Raw genomic sequence first — 27,968 nt, 5'->3', positions numbered from 1 at the left:
GAGCAGAGGAGGAGAACGGAGCAGTAAGTTCAAGCAGGGAAAGGAGGCACCCGGGGAGAAGTGCGGGGAGTGAGGTGGAAGCTCGTCCCTCCGCAGAAACATCACGGACGCTGCTGATGCACTGTGGACACGAGCCGTGTCTGCCCCGGGCTGCGTCCAAATGTGTGGAGTGAAGTGATTCCTACAGGACTCTCCCAGCCTCTCAGTGAGCGAAAGAGCACCAACTCGGAGCCTTATGTATTCCTTCTCCAGAGCCTCCATAGAGGGCAGAAAGGGCCACGTTGTCCCCAGAGGGACGGTCTACACTCAGTCCCCCTGTGCTAAGTCCCCCCGTGTGACGTTAGGGTCTGAGTACCAGTATTATCACCTGCTGACACCCAGCTCAGAGCTTTCTCCACGTACAAAACCCAGAATGCCTGAGGCCTCGCTGTCACATGTGGGCGTCCGTGTGTCACCCCACACTGAAGGCGAGGGGTTTGTCCTGGACTCAGACCCCTGCTCCAGGGCCTTGTGGTGGTGCAACCGTGAGCTGTCTGGGGTCCCTATGCTGATCTGGGGAGAAATATGGACGTGTCGAAGTGCTCGAGGCAAGTGACGGGGGGCGGGGTCCAGTGTGAGCTCTCAGTGCGTCTCTGACTGCGTTCTTAAAAGGGTCTTTCTAGCACCCAACTCACGGAGCAGATGCCCCTCAGCTGCAGCCTTCTCCTTGTGTTGCATTTAGGAAGCTTTTGGTGGCACGTCACTGAAGTCCTGCCTGGCACTGGCTCAGAGCAAAGGCCATGCAGAGCGTGAAGGAGCAGAGCCCAGCGAGGGAGTCCTGGCCGGTGTGGTCCCCAGAGAAGGGATGTGGGGATACCCGACAATGTCCCCACCCGCAGTTAGGTGTGGACACGGTTTTCCGCTCAAAACCTGTGTGGAGGGAACAGGCCTGCCTTCCTCTCCTGCAACTCTACTCACAGCTTAGAGGACACTTTTAGTTTAAATATGGAAATAACCTGGGGAAAAAAACATTTGCTGAAATCAGCTGATTAATTGCGAGATTATGTGAAATGTGTACTCAGAGATGTTAGAATAGTTTCCATTTCATAGGAGGAATGTTACATACACACACGCACACAGTGTCTGTCGGTCCCCAGCGTTGTTTAGAATGTTCCGTTTTCCACTTAATGCCGTGGAGGAAAGAGGTTTCATATTTGCAGCCACTCCTGTCAGATTCCATTTGGGGAAACAGAAAGATGCCCCCTGTGTTTGGAATGAACACATTTAGTATGAAAACAATGTTTTCTTATATTTCTTCTTCATACAACCTGCATAGAATCCTGACCGCTTTTCCAAGGTGACGAGGACAAAGGGATGATTTATTTTGTCTAGACTTTTGAGTTATTTATGTGGATCTAAATAGCTAAATGCAGAGTCCTGGAAAGGCACGTATTTTGTTACGTAACTTTGGTTTTACAATGATCTGAAGTCACAGAAGAGGTTCGAGAGCCTAGGATTCAGCAAACAACTCTGGAACAATTTGCCGATGAAAGGAAAATACTAGGAAACCTATTACTCTCTTTCTTACAACGACTTTCTCGCTCTCTCGGTGTTCCTAATTAGGTGTCCAGCCTCATTTGTGCGTATATGACCGTCCAAGGTGGGCATCATTGCAAAGGGGAAAAAACTACAAAAAAGATATTTCCGTGTCATTCCAGAAAATTTTGTGTGGTCTCCTTTTCAAATTTTCTGAGCACCACCCGGTCTGCACAGGAATGCGTGTTTCCATCCCTGACAACTGGATGCCGAAGTAGGAATTATCAAGTTGAGGGAATAACGAGGGGCTTAAGGGAATTTAAAATGATGTGGGAATTGGGGACAGACTTCTGAGGAAGAGCCAGGGAGCGTCCTGGAGTGAGGTCCCTGCGGCCTGGGTGCTCTGCATGGAAGGAGGCAGCCCTGACCTCTCGTTCCTGGCCTCGATTGCGCCTCCCAATGTCAGGGCTGACTTTCAGTCTCCAGGCCTGTGATTTCTGAGTTCGCTGGCTTCTTGGGCGCTATATTACAAAATGCTAAACCATTATAACGAAAAAAATCTATTAAGCCTAATGAGGCTGAAGTTGGGGGGATTTTAAGCTATTTATAATAGACAGTAACGCAGAACGGGACCTTTTGGGTTCTCTACTTCTTTGACTCAGCAGCTGCGATCTTGGGTCCAAAACTGTGAATTCTGGAGCCAGACTGCCTGAGCCCAGAGTCTGCTCCTGCCCTTGGCTCTGTGTGAGCCTGGGTCAGCGACTCAGCGCTGCTGTGGCTCAGGCTCCCCATTTGCACAGTAAGGGTTATAAATGGCCCTGCCTCATGGGATTCCCATGAAGATCGAATGGGTTAGTACAGAGCAAAATGCCTACAAGGTACCCAGAACAGTGGGAGGCGGCAAATGTCAACTACTGTGAGTCTGTTTAAAAGAAAAAATTAGCTTTCTATAATAATGACTTTTTTTTTTAAGTATGCTTTTTGGTGAGGAAGATTGGCCCAGAGCTAACATCTGTTGCCAATCTCCCTCTTTTTTTTCTCTCCCCAAAGCCCCAGGAGGTGTTATACACCTGGTTTTAAAGCAGAAATTATAGTTATTTATAATATAAGTTATATTCCATTAATATATAAAAATATTGTTAATTTTAGCAGAAATAATGACTAAATCTATAATAAATGGGCTTTACTTAATCAGAACGTATAATCAAGTCCAATTTTTTCCTTTGCTGCCCTATTTTTAAAGAAAGGAGTAAATCACAGAGGAAACCATTTACGTTAAGAGTTTACTTTGAGGGGCTGGCCCCGTGGCCGAGTGGTTAAGTTCGCGTGCTCCGCTGCAGGCGGCCCAGTGTTTCGTTAGTTCGAATCCTGGGCGCGGACATGGCACTGCGCGTCAGACCACGCTGAGGCAGCGTCCCACATGCCACAACTAGAAGAACCCACAACGAAGAATACACAACTATGTACCGGGGGGCTTTGGGGAGAAAAAGGAAAAAATAAAAAAAAAAAATCTTTAAAAAAAAAAAAAAAAAAGAGTTTACTTTGAGAAGTGGGGAACACACTTAACCAGCTGACCCTGGAGTCAGAATCAGCAGCAGAATGTTTATAAACGTTTTTACACACAGACCAGTGCAGTGGTCCTATGTAATGGCCCCATTGTGATCCAAAAGAGGAAAGAGGAATCATTAATCATTTCTGTCCATATTATGCCAGTTTTTGATCAAATAAAATGAATTCTTACTATATTGTGAAAAAATCGTCACAAAACTTGACACGAAAGAGTTCAATTAGCCAGAAATTTAAGCAAAGCTGACCCCCGTCTGCCTGACATCCTCCAGGTTCCCCCATTCTAACACATTACGAAATGGCAAGAAGGGAGACCAGAGGACATTGGTTTTTAGGGGACTTTGGAAGGAAATGATCAGTCCTCTCGCTCCGTCTGCCTGTATTGCATAATCCAGACAACTCTGCATAAATTAAAACTGAGGGCGAGCCTTTCACTTTTTTTTGGTGTTTCTGAGTAGGTCAAGTTGCCAAAGGCTAAATGATCTTTGTAAGACTCTCCCAGGGTTTTGGCTCGAATTCGTTCCCTACAAGGCCGTGTGAGTTACCAGGCTTTCCGCACTCTTTGTTTTAATGTGGAATGATCCTAATTCCACCACCTGGCCATAAAAAGTCAGGTTTCAAAGCAGTTTTGTAAATAGCCTCCCCGGTGACTGTTAGGCAGTGCCTATTTGCAACTGAACCTCAAGAATATTTACATAAGGCGAGGCTCCATCAAAAGACTGACGTTCAGCTGGAAATTTGGACAGCCTCTTGGCGTTGGTCCCATAACCATCGCCTCTCTGCCCCTTCAGTGCATGTTCACGGAACGCCTTTTCTCTTCGTTTCTTTTTTCTTATAGCCAGAGCTACCTGCAAACTGCAAGCGACGTGCCCGCTGGTCACAGCCTGGACCCGTCTGCCGGCTACAACTCCCCGAAGTTTCGCTCCCGGAACCAGAGCTACATGCGAGCCGTCAGCACCCTGAGCCAGGCCAGCTGCGTGAGCCAGGTTGGGAACTCTCTCCCTCCCTTCTCCCTTGGGGTCTCTAAACCCGTGTCGTCACAGACATCTGCCTGCGGGGGAGAGACAGTGGCTCAGCATGTCTTAGGGGAGAGCCACGAGCAGACGTGAACTTCCTGCCTGGGATTATCTTGAAATGATTACAAACCCGTGAACTTTGTAAGACTCGCTTCCTGACATGCTTCCTGACATTTATGGCTCCGTCATTCTTACGCTGATCTCCTCTGAGTGGGGAGTGACTGATAGCTGCCCCTCTACCTCCTTTCGGGCTGTCTTCCTCTCCCAGAGGTTTCCCCCAATAAAAGGAGGGCAGGGGGAGAGCTCTGTGGGGACGGGGCTCAGACTGCAGTGGCTTTCCATCGCGTCCTCCAAACTGAACCCCTGAAGGTCCAGTAAGAAGAGCTGGAAACATGCTGTGGTGCTGCTGTCACCCAGACAACTGTGTTTGTCAGGCTCACAGGGCTTATTTCTCGCCAGGCACTGCAGCCCCAAGTAGGGTCCGGGGTCCCCAGGTGAATGGCGGTGTCTTAATCAGGCCCAGAGGCACGGCTGACTGACAGAAGGAGGAGCCCAGCACGCCTTCCCACCCTGTTTTGAACTGTTGGAAGAATGCGCCACAGCAAAACGAGCAGTCGCTGGTACTTCTAACTGCCATATGTTGTAGGATAAATAAGAATTGCATTTTTAAAATTTTAATTAGACACGTTGCTTACTGATTTTAACTGCCTTTAAAAATAGTGCTTAAGCTAACCTGAGGTTTTCAGGCTCACTCAATGCTTTCTTCCACTTATTATAGAGTAGAGATTCTCAGCCAGAAACCTGGGCTCAGAACCCCTGCCTCTGGCCTCGGCTAGCTAAGGAGTCCTTAGCCGTGGTGAACTTCTCTCCTCATCAATGGAGAGAGTAACACCTGCTGTGTGGCCGTGCAAGGATAAATGACGTAACAGGTGCAATGCGGTAGCAGAGTGACAGAACACGTGTCTAATGAATTCTGGGTGTTATTATGTAAAGACCTCAGTGAATAATAAGCACTCAACAAACGATACCCATTATGATCACTAAAGTAATAATACTATTAGAATAATTATTAAAATAATCCTGGAACCCTGGCTGTGAGGGGGCTGTTGCACACCTGCATGGAGACTTGCGGTAATTCAGGATCAGCCCCAGGCCATTGTGACCTGCCAATTCCAGGAGGAGGAGGGCAATTCCCAGTGACAGAGGACGATGCATTGGAGATGATATATCTGGGAATCCGCCAGTGTCCTTGAGACACTTGAATTTAGTGGCTGAAGCTGTTAAAATTTCACTCTTTACCTTTAATGCTCAATTTTTTCTCCTGTGCAAAAATGAAATTAAAAGTCTAACAGGGGTCTTGTGAGATTGGCTTGTCTCTAAGCCGTTTCTTGATTTGAACTTTGTTAGTTTTGTTTTCTTTGAGCTCATGAACCTGGGAAGAATACGTTTAGGTGATTTAAGTGTTCTGGCCGATATCCTGGAATTTGCCAACAGTGAACATTTAGCATTGCACATGGAACTCGCACCCGCAGTTTGAACAAGTTCTTACTGACCAGCTGGAGGAATCGGATTTGCTCATTTACCATAAAATTTCTTACCTGGGGGAATCTCACTGAAAATGCTAGAAACTCACATTGGAACTATTGCTATTCGGGAACCGTCAGCAGATGACTCAGCAGCCCGGCAGCCCCTCGATCCTCCAGGCCGCGCGTCTAGAGCTCTCTGGGCCACTTAGTCATCACTGACCTTTCTCAGAGCTCTCTGGGACTCACCAATTTGTCAGTTCATCGAACAGGCCCCCACACGTCCTTTTCATTCTCAGAATGATGTTCCCTAAAGTTTCAGAGGACACAGCTGCGTTTTTCTTGTGAATTATGCTGCCCCATCTTACTCTTAATTTAGCGCCAGTGTTGTTATATATAGAAATAATCTACACGTTAAATGGAATAGTGCCCACATTTTTCATATCCCTTAAATGCACTCGGAACAGCAGACTTGAAGATGCTCTAACCTTCCCCTCATTTGATAAATAATAATGTAACGGTGGTGTGGTTTGCTGAGGCCTGCATCCACAGCCACTGCTCTGGGCTGCCCTGTCCATTACCATCATGAGGAGCCACCCCGTGGGGCATGGCCATGCCTTTCCCACCGGCAGACATGACACTCAGCGTTATTTACTGGAGCTCCTCCCGGCTGTGCTGGGACTGGGGAGACAGCGGAGTGAGACATATAGCAGCCATAAGGAACCAAGTCTCAAAGCAGTTACCTGTCTGACGCCAGATGGGGGCAGCGTGGGGATTCATGTCCCCCATGCCTGGCAGATCCCAAAGTCACCCGAGAGGGAGCAGAGGCACCAGCAGCCCTCTGCTTCCTGCCCGCCCTCCATCCCCTCCACACTGAGCGGCTTCCTTTCCCGCATCACATGCCCACTCCCCACGTGGAGGGTCTGAGTCCTGCCCCAAAGGTCACACAAATGTTGGCTGCCCAAATTTGCTGGTGCTTCTGGGGACACACAGCTCTTATCAGGTCCAGGTTTTTCCAGGCGAGTCAGCCGGAACACATCTGTCTTATTTTAGGTTGCAAAGTGGCGGGTGTGTCCAGATACGAGCTTCACTCTGTCCCCAGATCTTCCACTGGCTTCTTACTGCACGATGGGGATGGAGGTCGCAGAGGGAACAGACCGCAAGGGGACCCACTGAGGAGGCCTCAGCCGTGTTCCTACAGAGCATGGACCTGCTCCCTTTTCCCCCATTACAATGTATTTCTCGTCACCTGTTCAAACCCTAATTATCGTTTTATATACCTCCACACCCAACTCACAGTGTTTCTATGACCTAATGAACCTCTAGTGTTGACTGAATTTTTTCCTGCCATATTGGGGTTCACAATGTGGCCACTTTGTGTGTGCGAGCACCTGTGACGGTTTCACTGACAGCTCACAGGGCGAAAGATGGAAACCATTCTGGAGGGCGAGTGCAGAACAAGCGGGCTGCCATCCGGGTCCCCCGATCTTATCTTCCTGGGGGCGGCATCTCTCACCTGCCCCAGGGCTCAGCCGGCGGACCCTGCTGGGGTCACCGTCACTGTGACGGGCTCCACATTGACCTTGTTTCTGTCCATCAGCAATGGGGAGAATTCCGACCACCTGAGCCGTTTTCCGGGAGCCAGACGAGCTCAGGGATGTGGCAGACGGACTGTGCGGAGGGCGGCGGTGCTGGAGACCCGCGTGGACCAGGAGGCCACCCTCTGCGTCCTCATGGCAGGAAAGACGTCCGCCTTCCTCACAGTTTCAGATCGTGCCATTGTCTCGTTCTCTTTCTTTCTCTTTAAAAAGGTGTTTCCCCATGATCACAGCCTCTCTTTCTGTCATGCATCCTTTTTTTTAAGTTGTGGTAAGATATACGTAACATGTAATTTGCCGTCTTAACCATTTTTAGGCACGCAGTTCAGTAGTAAGTACGTTCATGTTGTAGTGCAACCGTCACCCCATCCACCTCCAGAACTTTCCATCTTCCCAAACTGAACCTCTGTCCCCGGGCAACACTCACTCCCCACCCCCTCCCCCAGCCCCTGGCCCCCCATCTACTTCCTGTCTCCGTGGATGTGACTCCACTAGGGGCCTCAGATAAGTGGAATCCACAGTATTTGTCCTTTTGTGTCTGACATTTCACTGAGTATAATGTCCTCAAGGTTCATCCATGTTGTAGCTTGTGACAGAACTTCCTCCCTTTTTAAGGCTGAATAATATTCCATTGTATGGATGGACCACATTATGCTTACCCATTCACCTGTTGACGGACACTTGGGGTGTTTCCACCTTCTGGCTCTTGTGAATTATGCTGCTATGAACATGGTGTCAAGTATCTGTTCGTGTCCCTGCTTTCAATTTTTGTTCATAGCTACCCAGAAGTGGCGTTGTTGGATCATATGAGAGTGCATGTTTATTTTTTGAGGAACCTCCACACTGTTCTCCACAGTGGCTGCACTGAGTCATGTTCCCGGCAGGTATGCTCCAGGGTCCCATCATCTCCGCATCCTCCCCGTGTCGCGCTTGCTCCGTAAATGTCGTCTGTCGTGACCTGGGAGAGGCCCACGCTCAGCTTTGTGTAGAGCTCTCTGCCGCAAGCTGGACAGTCTCCCTTCCCCCCTCATCCCTTCCCCAATTTTCTCTGCTTTGTGCTGATATCTAGGAGCAGTCCTAGTTGCGTTTCTGCATTTGTGGTTCACAAAAGAAGAAGTAAGATGCTTTGAGCCGCACTGGCTGCTTCCATAGCTCACCCCGTTAGCTTCCTATCCCTGCGGGACGTCTCCAGGAGGCTGAGTCATGGTGTGAGTTCCCACGTAAAATTATATCCACTTCTCAAAATCTCCCTCGGGTTCAGTGCACAAATCAGCTCCCGGAAAACAGATTATTTCAGTTACTTTCTAGACCAATTTGAGATCCTTCTCAACTACTTAGTATTTGTTTGGGGAAAAGTCATCTTCATTTCCAGAACCTTGCTGATAGGTTTTTGTTGCTGGAAGCACCAGCCAAATGGTCCTTACTGAAATTTTAATCCTGTGTTTGTAAAATGCACGTACAGGTTTGACAGCTTCTCTTCTTAGAGGGGAGAGCTCCTGTGCCTGGGTGGGTTTGCAGAAGGTGTCCACTGAAACCCCACATCCGGGTGCTGGCAGACGGGGCCACATCCCTCAGAAATGGGCCTTTTCAAGTGTCTAATGTGGATCTTTGGCATAAATGACAAACCAATCTGAGGCTTTTTGATGTAATTCCGTATCAGGGGAAACTTAGATCGAAAGAAATTTGTAGTCCAGAAAATGCCGTATTTCAGGGGTTTCTGATTCGGTTCCTTCACGGGGTACCTGCAGCTCCCATGACAGGAGCTTGTGGTCTGTCTTCCCTCTGAATTTGTCTGTCTCTGTCCAACATCGGGAACCCTCAAACCGTTTGGATGAATGCAGGGCCCCTTCATCTTTCTCTGCTCTTTTTTGCCTGCACAACCTAAATGTTCTCTTTCTTACACTGTGGCGTCAGGCAAACAGCCCTGCCTTTGAGTCTCCTCGGCATCCTGATCCATCATCTCCAGGATGGTGACTACTTAGACTCGCTCGCCTTTGTTGAGTGGGAGAGCCATTCTTCTAGCATGTAAATAATCAGGAAAACCAGAGAAGTCGTGAAATAATCTCAGGGAAACCCAGGCAGCCGGAAGCCGTGTGCAGGTCCATCAGGCACAGGGAGGCGGGCAGAGGGTGCCTGTTTTATTTTCCCTATAAAAGAGGAAAGTGGATTCTTCTGCCTGTGTTTACTCCGTGAACAATTAGAGGAGGGGAACTAATCTGGGGTTTAAAACAATGCTTTTCTATTTATCTGCCAACATAACCCCGGCGTTGAGGATGTTGTCAGTGACATCTTAGGCATTGGGATGGCACAATCCGAGGTGGCAGCCTGAGCCGGGGCTGGGGTCGTGGGGATGTGGCGGGAAGAGTGAGTCAGTGCGGGACAGCGGGGGCCGGATTTGGACTAGAGGATCCAGCTGGCCGTGGGGACGCGTCCAGGTTTCGGGCTTGGGCTCCCCAGTCAACTCAGGCAGGAGGGATGGGCCAAGGAGATAAGATGGAGGGAAGGAGGAGGCCATGGGTGTGCTGTGCCTGCCACCTCCCCCAGCTCTGACTCTGCTCACCTCCACGTGCCTGCTCTCCACCAGCCGCAGCCCTTGCTCATGCCTCTCGCGAACAAGCATCCGGGACCTGCTCACGTAACATGCTCCCAAGGGACATACCCAAATGTAAGAGCACCTGGGAGGGTCATTTGTCAAAGCCCCAAAGGCGTCCATCACCCCCTGGAGCCGCTAACTGCTGCCCGCTAACCATGGGCCTCTCGTCCTCAGGACTGTGGGCAGCTACATGTTACCTCTCCAGTTTCAGCTTCTCGTTCTTAAAATTCTCATTTCTTCTCCCATCCTGTTCTCTTCAACCTTGTTTTAGCAGTATGTTTCACTTTATTGGATTTCCATTTGAAACCTCTAGATTTGGCTCACCGGAAACACATGAGTATTTCCATCTAGCAACCTCAGGAAAAGCGTGTCCTCCCAGGGTCATCGACCCTGCGCAAAGGCCCTTCCACCCACCGACGGTCAACCCCGTGTGTGCATGCCACTTGAGATCCCCGCTCTGTTCAGAGCCTGGATAATTTTTTTCAAATATAGTTCGAATTTTTGGGCTCCCAGGTTGATGGTATACCCAGAAATTAAATCTCAGGCTTGAAAATAACTACTTTACCTGCTAAGTTATCAAATGAAGTGAATGCACTAACTCAGGCTGAGGAAGAAAAAGAACAAAACTGGAATTTAGGTGATGCCATTGTTGCCTGTGGGCAGGCACAGCCGTCCAGCCATTCCCCTCTCCTCTGGACTCGGGTTTATGCTGCCCCGTGGGGAGAAGGATAGGAGCTTACTGACAAGTTTGCTGTTGGTTTCCAGGACCATGAGTAGAAGAGGACTAAAGCTAGCTTCCCCTACTTAAAGTGTGTTCATGTACTGGCCTCGACCCCTGGAGCCGCCTGGGCTCTAAACAGCTGGGGATGGGTCATTCGGAAAACACAAAAAGAGGGAAGGACTAACATTTTGAACAATTACTCTGTACCAGGTATGGTGCTAAACTTTTAAACACGTTCTCGCTCTTAAACTTAGTAATAACTGTCAGCTGTCCTTTAAAGGTTTGCCTTGTGGGTCCATCGAACTTCAATGACGTCTTGGAATTGGCTGTTTACCTTAGTGTTTTGTAAGTAACGACCTAATAAGCTATTTCCCAAGCTTGACAGGTTCCCAGTGCTGATTCGACCTAACTAGGCTGAAAACGTAAGCTTGGGAGTGAAGATCGGGGTGAATATTGTTCTCTCTTGTGTTGTGACATGGCCGTCGTCACCCGGCTGGATCCCGCCGTCAGCTGTGTCGTTCTTGTTCCAGATGAGTGAGGCGGAGATCAACGGGCAGTTCGAGTCGGTGTGCGAATCGGTCTTCAGTGAGGTCGAGTCTCAGGCCATGGACGCCCTGGACCTCCCCGGCTGCTTCCGGACGAGGAGTCACAGTTACCTTCGAGCCATTCAAGCTGGTTACTCGCAAGATGACGAATGTATTCCCGCGATGACGCCCTCCAACATCACCTCAACCATCAGATCCACAGCAGGTAGGAGCATGCCCCTTCCGACCTTCCGAGCGAAAAGTGTACAGATGTGCCTGAATCCTCGTCCTAGAAGGCGCGGGGCGCACCTGTACCGCGGGCACAATTTACTCTCCAGACGTTTGGTTACTTTTCCAAATTGTGTTTGTTACATTGTCGTATTTGCAATGATGTTCTGAAACATTTCTTTCATAACCTTTCTTTTTCTTAGAATGAAATCTATTACTTATCAAGCTTCTTTAAGATAATCAAGTATAACTTTTGTAACATTTTGTATCGGAAAAAAAAATTTAAGTGCTGACATTTGGAAGGTGATTGTGTTTTAAATATCAAAGTTTAATAGATTGCAGTAAAGCTTCAGCTGATGAGCACTGATGCCAGGCTCCTTCGTAGTGCTGTCCAGCCTGAAGCTCTGTTGCTCGGTAAGCAGATCCATAAACATGATTCATTGCTGCAAAGCAGATCAATCATAAATGTAAATTCACTAATCGTCTTAGGGCTCAACAGATTCAATGTCACAGTTTCCTTCAGGTCTTATGGAAAACCGTATCCACCCCTTTGAAAATTTACCACCTAAACTAAATATCACTGCCTAATATTTCAGTGCACTATTATTTTTTATATAACACAATGAATATGCATGGCCCAGAGAAACCCATAAAACACAGCATGTGATAAAAGCTGCCGAGCTACCTAGAAAGGCCAAGCAGGGAAGCTCGAAAGCAAGCGATGTTGAGCGAGCTGATCTGAGTGTTAGCAAATTCGGATGCTGCGGACGTGTCAGAGGTGTTCGGGGACAGTTCTCAGAAGAAACAGAAAGAGCATGGTTCCCGATAACAAGCGTTAGGAACAGAGTGGGGAAGACAGTGGAAGTTCGGGGAGAAGTGTGTCCCCATCCCGTAGACACAGCGTGGTCTGTTTCAAAGCTGAGGCATTTAGTGAGAATTTGGGGAGATGACACGTCCTTACAGGTTGCAGAGCTCGTGCTGCCCTCGTGGCACTTTGGGAGGAAAACATATTGTGGTTTAGCCCTGGATGGAACAGGATACACTGGCTTCAAACCTTGTTCCATCACGTTGTCACTCGGAGGTCTTAGCCACATTAACCTTCCTGACTCTTGGTTTTCTGAGGTGTTCAAAAGAAGCAATAGCTATGAAAAATGTGTCAAGGAAACCTGATCACTAGTCTTCAGAGAGAGCTCTGGGTCCTCTTGGTCTTTTCATGATGCTTTGTGGCACCATGATGGTCCCCTGATGGCTAAGCCTTGGGGCCTCAGAAGAAGTGTCCTGGATCTTGGCGCTCAGCTCAGCACAGCTCTGTGGGAACCGACAGGGCGGTGCTGGACCTGTTCCGTGGGACACCTGCAGGACTGCCAACATCCTGCAGGTGCCACCGAGGGGGCGTGGTGGTCTGTGGTGGGGGGTGCTCAGTGTCTGGCTCTCCCCTCTGCTGTCCTCTCCCACTTGCTCCCTCCTCTCGGCGGCGTCCTGGGCCGCCTCTCATGCTCTGCCCTTGGTGAAAATGAAACGGGAAAAATGAGCAGATCTGAAACCGCGGGACGTAACGAGCTTTACAATCACAGTGTTTTAAGAAACACTTTTGGAGATCATTACGGATAAATTCGCCAATATTTGTTGAGTGTCTCTTATGAGCAAGTGACAATTAAGCACTTGCATGATCTTCAGAAATGCTTTGGAACAATAATTACCTTGTCGAAAGTGACTTTATTGTTTTTAGAGCTGTCATCATAGGGAAAATAAGAAGAAAACAGAATTGGTAGAGAGAATACAAGAACCGGTGCCGAATTCAGACTACAGTTCTAATTTATGTACATATCTTACCGAGTACATTCGTGTAGTCTCAAAACGTATGCACCAAATAAATTACAAAAAGTGCTTCTCTTCAAAGTTTCTGCTGGATCTTGGCCTGGTTATTGAATACAAATTTCCTCTAGACGGTTGGGGGTGGGGGCAGAGTTCGGGAACAGCCTGCGAGTCAGATGAGAGAAGAAATGGAAGACGGTGAGTGGGGCTGCTCAGCATGTCGAGGACGACCGGCCATTCTGAGGACATGAGCCAGGTACATCAGTTCCTGCCTTTGCCCGATTTACTCTGAGCATCGCCCACAAAATGTTTATAATCTTTCTTCCTTAAGCAGAACTGAGATGGCATGCAGCAATAGGGCCCTTGATAAGACTGCGAGAGATACCACGGAAATGAAAAATATCTGGAAAAACACAGGAAAACGAAAGTGTGGATAAAATCTCTCTACCCATCCCGGCTGTGAACACCTACTCCTTATCAGACCTGACCTTCCTGTTCGACTCAGAGCATCCTGTCCTTGAGGCAAAACAGGATTTTCATAATTTTGTGTCAAAACATTTGGAGGATCATAAACTAACATTTAATAGCTGTCCTTTGTTGATGTGTGTGTGTGCGCGCGCACACCTGCACAGAGAGAGAGAGACGATTTTGACAAATTGATCTCCTTTTCTGGTTCTAAAACTGGCTCTTGAAAATAATCCGAAAAAAGTTATTTTCAAAAAATATTCACACGATTTTGAAGAATAAGATTTATTTAAATATGGGGGCTTTTTTGCATGCTTGAAAAGTAGAAGTTGGTGTTTTTAGATTGTCTCGCCTTGTATAAATGCAAATATATAATTTTAATATTCATCTAGTAATAATTAAATATCAAATATATGCATGAAAGGTTTGTTAAGAGTTTTTAAATATGTATCAGGCATTCAGTTTTAAACCTGGGCGGGTTGATGCCGCCAGCGAAGCTTGTGCTTGTCTCGGGGACTCGAGTCCAGTTGTTCATCCCTCGGTCCTTAAAGGCTTGTGGTGATCCAGCTGAAACAGGCCCTTTTTCTCTAATCTCCAGGGAGCTCGACAGGACGAGAATACACTGCCAGGGAGGATGACCCACGACCAGAAGCGTTTCTCCACCCCGCTGTTTCTTTCATTACGGAGAACTCTGCATATTGATTAGTGTTCTCTCCTTAAGTGAAGTGGTTTTGAAAACATCTAACTTTCATTTCACACATGGTTTCTTTCTCATCTGTGAAATGATTTATCAGATAGATTTACTTGTCTCAATATGCATTTCGCCCGATTTTCCCAGGGAGGGAGCGTTATAGATATCGTGGAGGAAAATGCTATAAAATTAGATTATAATGATTTTTCTCTGGGTCAAAAATTTTCTCAGCATATGTCACAGCTGATTCTAGAAGTCATTAAAACAAAGGGAAAATCCATACAAACCCTGACAGAGGAAACAGCCATAAACTTATTTTTATTTTATTGTTCATATTTCTATAGCGACTTGTTTCTCTAGGGTACATCATAATTTCCAGTTTCCAAGATAGCCTCCAGCTTCTAGAATTTGGCTGCCTTCCTGGTCTCCTGGCCACGTGACTCCGACCGTCCCCCTCATCACATCTCCTTCTCTGACTCTGCCCCTCTGGCCTTGCGAATATCGGGTCCTGGTGATTACACTGGGCCACCGACACAATCCTGGGTAGTGTTCCCATCTCTGGACCCTGAACTTCCATCGCATCTGCAAAGTGCCTTTTGCCATGTAGGGTGACATGGCCATAGGTTCCAGAAATTAGGACGTGGACATTTGGGGGAGCCCTTAGTCTGTCTACCATAATAGGATTTCAACAAATACTGGTTGAGTGCATGAGGGAATAAATGAATGAATGAATAAATGAAGTCTTCTCTGAAGCCAGGCCACGTGTCAACATTGATCTACTCGCAGACAGACAGAAGAACGGGGAGCCCGTTACCCTCCCAGGCATGCTAAGCTAATCCTTGTAATAAATTCAAGTTCGTGCTGATGATGTCAAACAAGTCCAGTGGAGGCCGCCAGGCGGGTGTCCCCTGTGGCAAGGTGGGAACCGCGTGACGAAGGGCAGCCTCTTCCTCCAAGCTCTCCCGGGGTCAGATACTGCCCGAGTCCTGGCTCTGCCCTGCATCGCCGCATCAATCTATGTTGTCATTCAGGCAACAGGAAAATGATGACGTCACACATCCGTCAGCCCGGAAGCGTCCTAGCAAATGGCCAAGTGGTCCAAGATGTCCCCGTGGTTGTCATGGTCACCGTGAGGACTTCTCCTCAGAAGACAGCAACAGTGGTGGTTTCCGTGAACCCCTGAGAAGGCCGCCCTGGAGCTCTTTGTCCTGACACGGAGCCCGGTCGTGTCTTTAAAGGACCCCATTCCCCGTGCCTGGAGTTTAGAGACGGATTCACAACTAGGGCGTCTGCCTCTTGATGAGTCTGACCACAGCGCTGAGCTCTGTGAAAGGTGGGAAAAGGTCTTTGCAGGAATGCTACTTGGTGCTTCTCCTCTGCGTGCAGACTTGCGTTTTAGAAGAAGTCAACATACGCAGCCTAAACATCTAAAAGATAAAAAATAGTCGTGTGATTTTAATTGCCCGTGATTTCTTTCAACTATAATCAAAGAATCATCTACCGCCTTATCCATTTATGCTCCGGACCTTCAAGATAAGTGAATGAAAGACAGTCTCCGCCCTCAGGACCAGTGAGAGAAAGTACACGGAAGGGGGCCTGAGCCTAGAGGAGTGAGACCTGAGTTTACCTGGCTGCAGGCGGGGCCCCCAGGAGTGATAGGGGGCGTTGTGGGGGTTGGGGCAGGAGACCCTGGACTGAGTGTAAAGAAGGAGTAGGAGTGAGCCAGCGTCCAGTGGCGATTCCTAAGAGTAAAATACGTACCTCTCTGGAATAAACGTGGTGGAATGGGCTTCCTAATTCTCAGAAAGAGTGAGCTCCGCAGACAAGTAGTCGATTTGTCCAAGGAGCTCCATGTGTGAGATGGAATTGCTCAGGTGGGGACAAACATGCTCAGAAGATTCTCCCCAGGTGTGCAGCCTGCTCTTTCCTTCAGAACCACCTGTTTTCACGTAATTCATGTCCCTCTCTTAGAAATGGCCACTTACATAGAATGGGAGAAGAGTGTAAACGCTGATGGTCATGAGGTTTCCAGTGTATTCTGTCATTGTCAAGATCAATTCGTCGTAATAGGATTGAAACTAGAACCGCAGATTCCTGACTCATAGTCCAGGATTCCTGTACTTTACAATATCTGCAACTTATCCTGTAACTCGATCTCTCACCTCAAATAGGAGTACAGTGAGAGGGTACAGGTGGATGGAGAGTTAGTAGAGATCCATGCAGGAAATTCTGTGTCACCAAGACAGCAAGGTGATCAGTTACTATAAGGCATAATTGTTTAACACGTGGAGAAGTAAACCAGTGGAATTGGTCATTTAACATCATGTAAACTAAATAACCTATAACCTAAACAACCAATGACTAAATGACTGAGTGCACGCATAAAGGAATGGATGAAGGAATGAGTCACTCCCCAGATTTCAAGATGCTGCAGAGGTACGAGTCCTGTCACCTCCTCCTCTCACGCCCCCTCCGTCAGCGTCCCACCCCAACCTGCGTCACCTCTCTTTGCTGCAGCCCGAGTCACACTCACGTGGATCTCTGCGTGGCCCTCCAGCTGGTCCCCTGGCTGGAATTCTCATCGCTCTCCATGACGCCCTCCACACTGCCGCCGATTTCCTTGCTAAAAATGCAGCCTGATCCAACACTGCCCGCAGGGCACCCTCTCTTGTTTCCTGTTACCGATGAGTACAGGCTGCAGGCCTCCGCGTGACAGTGCACACCCAGGATGACCTGACCCAGCCAGCGCTCCTGCCACCTTCTCACTGCCCCCTCCCCGCCCCCCACACTCACTCTTCCTGAAATTCTCTCCCTTCTGTGCCTTTGCACACGCTATTTGCTCAGCCTAGAATTTGCTTCCTTGGGTTTCTTGCCTAACTCCTAGCTATGCTTTAAGACTCAATGCAGGAATCGCTTCTTCCAGGAAGCCTTCCCTGATTCACTCTTTACCTAATTAGTTTAGGTGCCAACATAAATTCCTTCCCTGCCTACTCCCTGATCAGAAAAATACAACAAAAGAACACATGTATTAAAACAAAAAAATCTTAATTTTCACTTATTTTTAAAATATACTTCTCTTTTAAAGATATAGAGATATTAGATGCCAAAAAATTCAGGCTACAGTGGAGAATTGTATTTACTATTTGTATATATTTACATTGTCTCATAAATATTTACAAGAAGCATTGACACCATGGCTTTTATTCCTTACAATATGTTAGTTTAAAAAGCATTACATTAAAACAAGTGGTCTAAATTCATGACATTATAAAAATAATCTGAGAACATTGAAAATAAAATACTTTTGCTCTCAGGAAAAAAACTGTAGTAATGCTTTTAAATCCAGCCCCTCAGTGTCAGTATTTAGTTTTCTTTCCTTGCAGTGATGTGGAATGAGAACTAACACTGAAAATGGGAGGGATGTGGTCATAAAGTCCTGTAGACACATTTGAGTTTCTTGATCATCTGGACTTAATAATTTCACATATACCATCTTTAAAATGCATTCAAAAATTATAATTCATTTGTTACTTTTGTAACTTCCAATTTTCTTTCTTTGCTTGTGGGTTCCAAGAAACGGACAATTTAAGGTGACATTTTTGGACTTACACCAAATGGTTTCTTGTTAAGTGTTTCTAAATTCTGGGGAATTAGCCCTTTATAAAATGTATCCTTGAAGTGTCGTACAGAAATGGGAGGGAAGCGTACATCCTGCCACCTGCGCTTCCTTCACCTTTACTGTCTTGCCCGGTCGGTCAATTTGTGCTTCAGACTGGTGGTTGAAGATTAAGGTTTCGCTACACTGCGGAATGTTGGAAAATTACAAGTCTGATGCCTGCCACGGTTAATTTTATGTGTCAGCTTGACTGGGCCCAGATATTTGGTCAAACGTTATTCTGGGTGTGTCTGTGAGGGTGTTTTTTGATGAGTAAACATTTGAATCTGTAGCCTGAGTAAAGCAGACTGCTCTCCCTAAAGTGGGTGGGCCACATCCAGTCAGTTGAAGGCCTGAATACAACAAAAGGCTGACCCTCCCACGAGCCGGAGAGGCTTCCTCCTGCCTGACTGTCTTCAGTTTGGGGAATCAGCTTTTTCCTGCCTTTGAACTTGAACTAAAACACTGGCTTGTCTGGGGTCTCGAGCCTGTCAGCCTTCAGACTGGAGCTGCACACACCCTCAGCGCTGCTGGCCCTGCAGCTTGCCGACTGGCCCAGCAGCTCATGGGTCTTGTCAGCCTCCCTAGGCGTGGGAGCCAAGTGCCTGTAATAAATCTCTTTCTCTGTGTAGGTATACATCCTCTTGGTTCTGTTTCTCTGGACGGGCCCAGTTATACAATATATTCAGAGAGTATTTCTTCAGGTTCTATATTTAAATTGCTCAGACTATTTACTCAGAGAATTTTCACCCGCAACCCTTCACTCCGGCAAACTCTGACATGAAAAAGATAGATCAGAAACTTTCCTCCTTGTGGCTGGGGGTGGGAGAGGGTTCATTAAAATAAAAGATATTGTCACAGATGTGGATAAGCTGCGTTTGTAAAACAATCAATCAGGTATCTAAAAGTTAAAAAAAAAAAAAAATCACCACCATTAGTTTCAGGAAGTGGTTGCCGAATATCCCAGTTATAGATCGTGTGTGGCTCCTGGGAGCCGGCCCCCCAGGACAACGGGCTCCCTGTGGGACGTGGGGCAGAGGCTCAGCCCCAAGGCAGCAAATGCTACTTACCTTCCAGGGACCACATGCTCCTCTGAGCCATGGACGTCCGAGAAGCGAAGCCAGCCTGGCTGCTCGGTCCGTCCCTGAGATGGCGTCCCAGCCGGCAGGACTGGGTTGACCCTGGGTGGTGACCAGTTAGCCAGATCTGTCAGAAGTGAGTGGAGCCAGAGGGCAAATGAAATTCTGGTCCAGAAAGGAGAACCAAGGGTGAGAGCTGGAAAAGCCAGCATCTGTCACCATAGAGACGCAAGGGAGAGGTCAAAATCAGAACCTCAGAGGTAATTAGCTGGCTGAGGGAGGACCCGAGACCTCAGCAGGAGCAGAGCCTCAGGGCTGGGAGCTCATCCTGATTGCTGGCTCTCAGGAGCAGAAAGGTCTGCTGGGGTCAAAGGCATGTGCTCCAGGGACAGAGGTCACGTCCTCGCCTGGATGGGTCCGCGTGAAACGCCCTGCAGGAGACCGTAACGGGGAAAGTGGAGACCTTCTCTCAGCAGAGGTCACTTGCTGTAGAATTGAGGTCCCCATGCTGGACTCCACGGGCCCCTAGGGGACCCCTAATATATTCAAGAGTTCAGGGCTGCAAGAACTTAGATGGGATAAAAAGTGGATCTTTATTTTACTAACTTCTAACTTTGAAATTTCCTTCCGTTATGAATGTAGACAACAAAACACATTCCCATTAGCTGTGTCCATGACTCATCAGATTGAACTCGGGACGGTTTATCATCCCTGCGCGGTTCCTGAAGCGGTTTCAAGGCAGTGTTTATGCTCATTGCTTTGAAATTAGAGCAGCTATTAGTCCCACTGCCAGACCTCATTATTTACTGCCTTAATATACATATTTATCACAAAAATGTTTAACATTTTGATAACTGTGTTCTGATGTAATTTTTTTCATCCTCTGCATTTTATTCTTCACATTTAAACCATTATTTTGAAAAGGAGTCTGTAGCCTTCACCATCCTGCTAAAGGGGTCATCACACAAAAACGGTTCAGAAGCCCTGCTCTGGGGCCGCACGCCAGCCTCGGGCGTCACAGGAAGATTTCACCCCCTGGAGCAGCAGAGGAATTCAGTATTCACCCTGTTAGGTTTTCTCGTGGATGGGTGATCTCAGTAGCAGAAATTAGTCAGTTTTTACCCTCTTGTCTACTGTGTCCTTCCGCCAGAATGTAAGCACCGTGAGAGCAGGCAACTCGTTGTTGAACATTCTATGGGAAACTTCTAGAACGGTGTCTGCACAGAGTAGGGGCTTGAATTCCTCACACATGAACTTCCTTTTTGTTCTTTTGTTGAAGAGACTCAGGACTCACACGGGTCAGACTTGGGGATCAAAGGACACGGTGCACAGTGGCAGGGGAACAAAGGCACCTGAAGGGGTGCAGAAGTCTCGAGGGGTTTCTTTGTCCCCCCATTGCTACTCGCACGGAACGTGCCTCGTCTCCAGGTCTCGAGTCACCACCAGCATGTGTGCCAAGCACCGTGGTGCCAGGGAGCCCAAGCCTGCTCTTGTTGGGGGTCTCTTATGGTGAGCTGCTCCATGGGCACCCTCAGCTAAATGACCAGTCTCCACCCAGTAGGCTCCAGTGAAACCAGCTGGAAATCACAAATCCCATTATTATTACTAAACTATGCTGGTACTCACAGACTGGCACATTCTGCCCCAAAACAATCCACAGACCTGTAGTTGCAGGACATCATTTATCTCTAGTTAATGTAGTTCATCTGTAGTGTTGACCGGGGGCCACAACTGCTCAAGGCACTTGTGGATGCATTCCACGTGAGTGTGGGTTTAGCTCATCTCCCAGTCTGTACACCCATCCTATGCAGGACTCAGTGAGTATGTGTTGAGTGTATGAATGATTGACCTGAGAATTTACAGTTATATAAAATATTTAAACCCGTTTACATGAACAGTTTGCACTAACTTAATATTTAAAATTCAATGTTTAAATTCCAGCCATGTTGGCTATTATCTCAAACATCTGGTTGAGCTTTTTTCTCTTCGAGTTTCTTTCTTTGGAGAGTACCAATTCGTGAGGACCCACTGCGTTGTCAGATGTTCCATGTGGCATAGGATTTGATCATCTACAACTTAGGTGTGCAAGAAATCACACATTAATTTATTTTCTTTAAGTCAGTTTCGTTCCACTCCTGAGTGCCCCATGCGTCCTGCCTGGCGTACTAGGAAAATTCAGCCTCAGTCATTTGGGGCTGAGCCCTGGGCATTACCAACACCAGGACTCCCACATGGCATCCGGGGTTCTGGGGACCTCCTGGTCATGGTCACCAGCTGCCCTGCGGTCTCCGTGTCCCCTTCTGCATGGGCCCCTTCAAGCCTGTTGCATCTTCACCGGGGCATCGTCAGCACTGCTGCTGCTCTGCGACCACAGAGCCCTCTTCCTGGCTGCCACCGTTCTCTGCAGGTTTCTGTTCTCTTCCCTCCTCCCTGACCCCTGGGCAGTCTCTCTCTCAAGTTCAGCCCTTCACAAAAGTCAAGGCGAGCGCATCCTGGAGTTGTCTTCCCCCAGCAAAATCTCTGAGGAGAGGAACCCCAGAGCTCACTGGAAATGGGAAGGCTTGTGAGAAAAATACAAATAACATCTCAAAGATTTGCTTTGCAGCATAGGGCAAGAGCAGAGGTTTTCCACTGATGGTGTCTGAACGCGCTTCTGGAAGGGAGGTCCTTGGTGGCCCACTAATCGCAAAACCATTGTGATCCTTCAAAATTTAATTTGATTCTCTGGGAAAGCGAGAACCGTTCAGGCATGTAAATTGAATTTGAGGGAACTGCCTTTCTCTGAAATTCAAGATGTCCAAAAGCTAAATATACAAATCTCAAAAACATTTTTTTTTAAGCGAGGAAAAATTGCATCACTAACTTCCTTTTGCCTTTAGAAAGACACCAGAGCTTTTCAAAACCCAAACTTACTTCTGGGTATTTATCATTTATTTTCAGGAGAGGTGTGGGGCTAAAACAGAATTTTGTTTAGTCCATTTAATGTCTGGAGGAAGAGATTGAATGAGATTGATTATTTTGAGACTAATCTTTCAATCCTTTTCAAACACCGAAAATGTGGAGTCCTAGCTACACACATATATGGCTGGGTTATGGTTTTAGGAGATGGGTTGTAAATTTATATCTCTACTAAAACTCTGGAATGACAGTAAAATGTAGTGAGGAAACAGTGACATAGACTAGAAGCATATATTCCTATGTGTAAAGCATTTCTCTTTAAAATATTTAATTACACTGGATTGATTTCATCCTGTCATAGCCATTAAGACGTAGGACCGTGCTGCTGCGCTTTTTAAACACAAGTAATGGGAGAGCTTTGAAAATCCCAGTGGATTTATCATGGGGAATATTTATACCTCTGTTTATCCATTTATTGTTTCTTGGATGCCAAGGAGCAAAGAGAGAAGGAAGAATGGAATGACTGATCATGTCAAATGTTACCATGAGAGTAAGTGAGATAAATGAAAATGAAAAGATTCATTAGCTAAGGCGACTGCAGGCTCATTGAATTCCTGGAGAAAAGTCCTACGTGGGAAATATGAGGCACAGTTCCATTTCCGGTGCTGTAATTGTCTGTCTGTGCTTTGATCTCTTTCTCTAACAGAACGTTGCTTTTATCACTTTATTGGTTTATAACAGGTCATTCCTTCACGGCCATTCTGATCAATCACATAACCAATTGAATCAAATCCGCAAATATTTATTTTGTGCCTAATGTCTGTAAAACACCATAGAGATGCTTCATAAAATGAAAGGAAACAGGATTTGAAGTAGATTTAGAAGCTCCATATAGATGCAAATAGATAAATAATCACCATGTTCAATACTTCTCTACTAAGACTTGCTGCTTAACATTTAATCCCTTCTCCTAATTAGTATTGAGTTATTACACAATATTCTATGATTCATACAATGGTCCAAGTTCTTTTCTCTTCTGAATATTTACAGCATGAACTTAGAACGTAGATCTTAACTCTAAGGACACAGGAGTTTCCTCCCACACGTTCTTTCTTGCAGACTGAGGTTTAATTTTCTCCGTGTGGGTATTCTAAAAGGCATACTATCCGGAAAAAGATACTAAAAAGAAATGGATTACTTTGGCATTTGGGGTTATTCAGGGGCAGACACTGTGTGCTTTTCAAAAGATGCTCCGAGAGTCTGGACCTTCATTTCCTGGATTCAGAGGACAGAGGATCTCTGAAGCGGAGATACTGGGGCCGGGGTAGATATGGGAACTATTACTGTGGCTTCAAATGCATGTCTCCAATATCCATGACCAGGAAAATCCCACTCAGCACAATTTTGGGATCACACAGGGAGTATTTTGGGCAATAGTGCTAACAAAAAAATGCGTTGACTTTCTCAAACATACCGCCAAGGTCCGCGTTATGGAGATGACAGCGTCGGCAGACTCTCTGCACTCAGATCCCATCTTTTTCCTCCCCAAATTCTGCTGTCCACAGAAGGCCAGAATTGGAGCCGGAGGAGCCCGGGACACAAGTATGTGGCTGAAATGCTTGGAATCTGTCCGTTTCCGTGTGACAGGTCTTCCTTGGGTGGCCCTCAGGCCAACAGATATGAGAATGGCCATGTCAACAGCAGCTGGGGGTCACTTGGGAGTTCAGGCCGAGAGCAGCTTTTTGCTCAGCTCAAGCTCTTGATCGGGGAGCCCAGCTCCCCGGGTCATCAGTCAGGCCTCAGCTCCGTTATCAAAGAGATGTGAAGGCCTGGGATACAACGTGGGCCAGGAAGCCCCAACGGGGCTGCTCCTCCAGAAGGTGAGGGCAGCAGAAGTAGCCGCAGCCCTTGGCAGGCAGGATGGCCCTTCCTCCTGGAAATGGTCTGCGGCGGCCGTTCCCGCCTCGGCCGCGGGTTCCTGGCCTCCAGCTGCCTCCGCGTGTGGCTCTCTTGCCTCCATTCACTGCATCCATCTCCAGAACTGCTGGGGAGACGGCAGCCTTCTCCTGAGAGGTGAGTCATGTGGGAAGATGTCTGGTTTACGAGGCAACGTCAGGCTGCAGAAGAGCTTCTGTTTTTATTCTCAGGATTTCTGCCCATCTAGATTTGTGCCCATCCAAAGCAAAAATCTTTTTAAAGATTGGCACCCAAGCTGGCATCTGTTGCCAATCTTCTTTTTTTTCCTCCTTCTTCTCCCCAAAGCCCCCCAGTACATAGTTGTATATTCTAGTTCTGGGTCCTTCTAGTTGTGGTATGTGGGACGCCGCCTCAGCATGGCCTGACGAGCAGTGCCGTGTCCGCGCCCAGGATCCGAACCAGCGAAACCCTGGGCCACAGAAGCGGAGTGTGAACTTGAGTGTGACTAAACCACTTGGCCACGGGACCAGCCCCCAGAAGCAAATTTGAAAAGTTAAAAAGAAAAAGATGAGACACTGTCTTCCATGTGTGAACACCCCACAGCCAGCTCCCGCCTGCACTCCGGGCAGACACTGATGGACCTCTAAGCTCTGATAAGAAGCATTTCCAGGAGAGCTGCTTGTGGAACCCAGCCAAGCATTCAGGGGCCCCACCCCGCAGGCCCAACACGCCAACATATGTGGTCCATTTTTCCAAGCGCCATTTGCCTGGTAATTCTCTCTCGTTTCCCTTGAGGATTAAGTTGGCTTTTTGTCCCAGTCCTACGTTCAGTAACATGAGGTGTGAAACTTAGAAATGTTTCTGTTTCCTTTTTTTTTTTTTTTAAATAATTCCACTATTCCACTAACCTGGTGCTAACTGGATATTAAACTGAACCCCAGGTTTAGGCCAAAGAGCAGAGCATGTTTTATTTATTCAGATCGTGGTGCTTTTCTAAACGTTTTCATGAAGTTCTTGGAGTCTGTCTGAGCCCCTCAGGTCTGCTGTCTTGGAGCACGATTGTATATTGTCATAGTCGATTGGGTTTTGTGTCTCTCCGCCCATCCAGGAGAAGACAAGCACCAGGAGGCCGAGTTCTCACTGCCGAACCCTCAGTGCCTGGAATCATGTTTGGTGTGTAGTAGACATTAAATAACTACTTGTCAATTTTTTTAATGAAAACAATTAAAACAGAATGCATTGCTGAACGAAAAGGATTTTTCTCTCTCTGAACTACCGTAAGATGTTAGTTCTGTTGCTGGCTTGCAGATGGCGTTCCTTCCGTGGATGATTTTTCTGAGTTTAGAGGCATTAGGGAATAAAACCTTCTATGCAATGTTGATAACACCAAGCTCGCTGGAGGCAATCAATGGACACTTGGGGATGCATGAATTGATGAATCGGTCCTTTATGTGGACTTATGGTAGAATTTCTTCATAGTTCATTACAGAATTTGCATCATTTGTTTCTCTAACTCCAGAAGTCAAGGTCAGATTGTTTTTTAATAAAGAATAACATGCAGGGTAGAACACAGTAATGAGAGTCAGCCGGCAAACCAAAACGTTATGAGCAGTTTCTGGAAAACACAGTGAATTGCCGCTCTGGTCCATGTATCATTTCTAACGTGTTCCCTCTCCAGGCCGAGTTACTGGATGATTCATCGTGCAATTTTCACCGCAACCTTTTCCCTTGGTGTGCCCTTTGCCTCCGGCCAGCGAGGGACACAATTTCCTGGAGATTACAGGGGCGGCAGGGAGCCGTCTCCGTTGTGTTAGGAGCTCTCAGTCTTCAGGGTAGGGTACCGTCGTTAACGGGGCACTCGGAGCAGCTGTATTTCAGGGGGCAAAGCAGGCGTTTACCCATCAGTGTGTGTGTGCTTCGTGTCTGGCCCTCACCTGGGACTGGGAGTCTGGTTAGGAAGCTGTGATCCAGTCTCTCTTGCAGAAGGTCAAGGAGTGCCCGAAGCCCCACGGCTCCTCCTGGTGGGGCCACAACAGAGCCCTGGTCTCACCAGGTCCAGGCAGAGCCACCACCCCGACCTCACTTCCCTCATGGCCGCCGGCTCCCTGGCCACGCAAGTCGTTGGTGCTTGGCTAGCTCACACTGGTGGTGCGCGTTGGTTGAAGCAGGTTCTGAAAGTCCAGCAGGAGGCCCCTTGTGGGGGTAGCTCTGATTCATCCCCACCGCTGACATCAGCCTCTGACTGGTCACTGTCGCCAGACGTGCACAGAGGCCACTTTGAATGCTGGGCCTGCGGTTCAGGGGGCCGAGGAGTGTGTTTTCCTTTCTATTATAGTTGCCTTGAGATTAGGACTGTGTCGTCCGTATTCTAAGTTTGGGGGCCTTCCAACTTGCTCGTGGAACTTTAGGGAAAAGTAGACAGTGTTTAGGTCGTATCCAGTTGAGCATGAGCATCAGTAAGTGTAAATGAGACACGTCGTGTGTTGTTTTCACCCTTCTAAGTAGCATTTGCCTTATCATTTATGAATTTTTTCGTGGGAGATCACATTCTTTTCCTTGAATAAAGACAAGTAGCAATTCTAGACATGTTATTGTCTTATGTGGGTCAACAACCATGCACTCCCGATTTGCCATATGCAGACGTGAAAGTCAGTGATTTTGTCAGACAACAAAACACCACCTAAGAATGACTCCCTCACCCCCAAATTTTGATAGTAAAGATATAATTCCAGGACAACTTGAATATATGTAAACTTCACTCACAATTACGTGTCCCAAGTGAAACGAAGCACACACACACGTATGGATTATGAAGACACTGGACAAGTGCCATCTGCCGTACAATTTGAACTTCTCAAAGAGCAGATTGATCAGAGTCATCTAGCTGCGTCTCTGTTATTGTTCTGTCAACTTTCCCACTGAAAAAAATCTTTCTTTTCAAAAATTTTTTCATCTCAGTCTAAAGCTTCCCGTTCTCAAAGACTCGGGACATAATCATGTTCTACTGAACAGTCCGTTCGGGAGGGAACCACACTGTGCTGCTGATGCGATTGTCTCGTTTCATCTTGTTATCCGATCATCATAAGGTTTGGCCCGGGCCATCACCGTTAGTGAAATCCATGGGAGGATTATCATTTTGTTTACTTCCTGGCCCTTTGAGCTTCAGAAGTCCATACTTAGAAACTTATGTGACCCACGTCATTAAAAGTGGGTTCCTTCTCAGTTATTCTTCAGAAAATCCAAGTTCTTATTGTGTAATTTGATTTTTCAGTATTTAAAATGAAAACGGAAAGTGTCTCAAACAGTGAAACAGCTGTCATCACTTTATTTTACCATCTACAAGAAGTTAAATGCTGGTTAGACGATGATTCCTTGCTAATTAACACATTGGAAATGCGTGTCTTTGCCCCAGAACTTGGGTGGCCGCAGGGTTTTTTTGTAACATTGGGGAGACCATTGTGTGCACGCCCGTGGCATGTCATTTCTCTGTTGTGTTTGATTTGCATTCGGGTCTGGAGACTAACATCAATTAAAACGTCAAAATAGCTTTAATCTTTTACGTTGAGTCTTTTGCCTTCAAAGTTTGCCTTCTCCAATATCTAGACTCTCATTTAGACATTCGTGGCTTGATTACTGTAATTGCTTTTATGCTGTATCTTTGAAGTTCTAATTAAGAGAGTGCAATGAATTTAAGTGTGGCTGTTAGGGCCATGCTTGCCGATTGAAATATATTTTATCTTGATTACGCATTTGTGCTTTATACAATATCATGCTAATTTCTAAATTTCCTTTTTGGCTTGCAAATGACTTCCAAGGGTTGAATTCAGAAATGGTGTCCAGAATTCCAGGTGTACATGGATAATTTAAAGTAATGATGTGTTCACACTTGAGATTACTCAGTCATATAAAAGTGTAGACTGGGCAACAGTTTATTTCATCTCTTTCAGGTTAGCTTAACTCAAACAAAATGTGTTTCTCCAAATTCTCCTTCAATAGCTTTGCTAACCCAACACCTTGAAGACCCAAAGCAAAGCCCTTGAGATCAATTTCATTTGCTCGATGTCTATTGAGCAGACAGGTAGATACGTCCTGGTATTGACTTTGCATGGCAAAAAATGTTCCAGACCAGCACTGTGCGGTGACGAGAAGGATCTGTGACTGTGC

The 27,968-nt window shown here is 47.0% G+C and overlaps 1 protein-coding gene across 14 annotated transcripts in view; it reads left to right on the top strand.

The window, feature by feature from the left end:
- The window catches only part of DLGAP2 (DLG associated protein 2), an 823,185-nt gene that overhangs the window by 756,352 nt on the left and 38,865 nt on the right, over nt 1-27,968 (top strand). For all 14 annotated transcript variants that reach the window (XM_070253515.1, XM_023630813.2, XM_070253523.1 and 11 more), the window contains 2 exons: nt 3,920-4,067; nt 11,063-11,282. In XM_070253515.1, coding sequence (XP_070109616.1) covers nt 3,920-4,067; nt 11,063-11,282 — 368 coding nt within the window. The remainder of the gene's footprint in view (nt 1-3,919; nt 4,068-11,062; nt 11,283-27,968) is intronic.

Source organism: Equus caballus, chromosome 27 (assembly GCF_041296265.1).
Source record: "Equus caballus isolate H_3958 breed thoroughbred chromosome 27, TB-T2T, whole genome shotgun sequence".
Taxonomy (NCBI): domain Eukaryota; kingdom Metazoa; phylum Chordata; class Mammalia; order Perissodactyla; family Equidae; genus Equus; species Equus caballus.
This window is presented reverse-complemented; position numbering and strand designations above follow the sequence as displayed.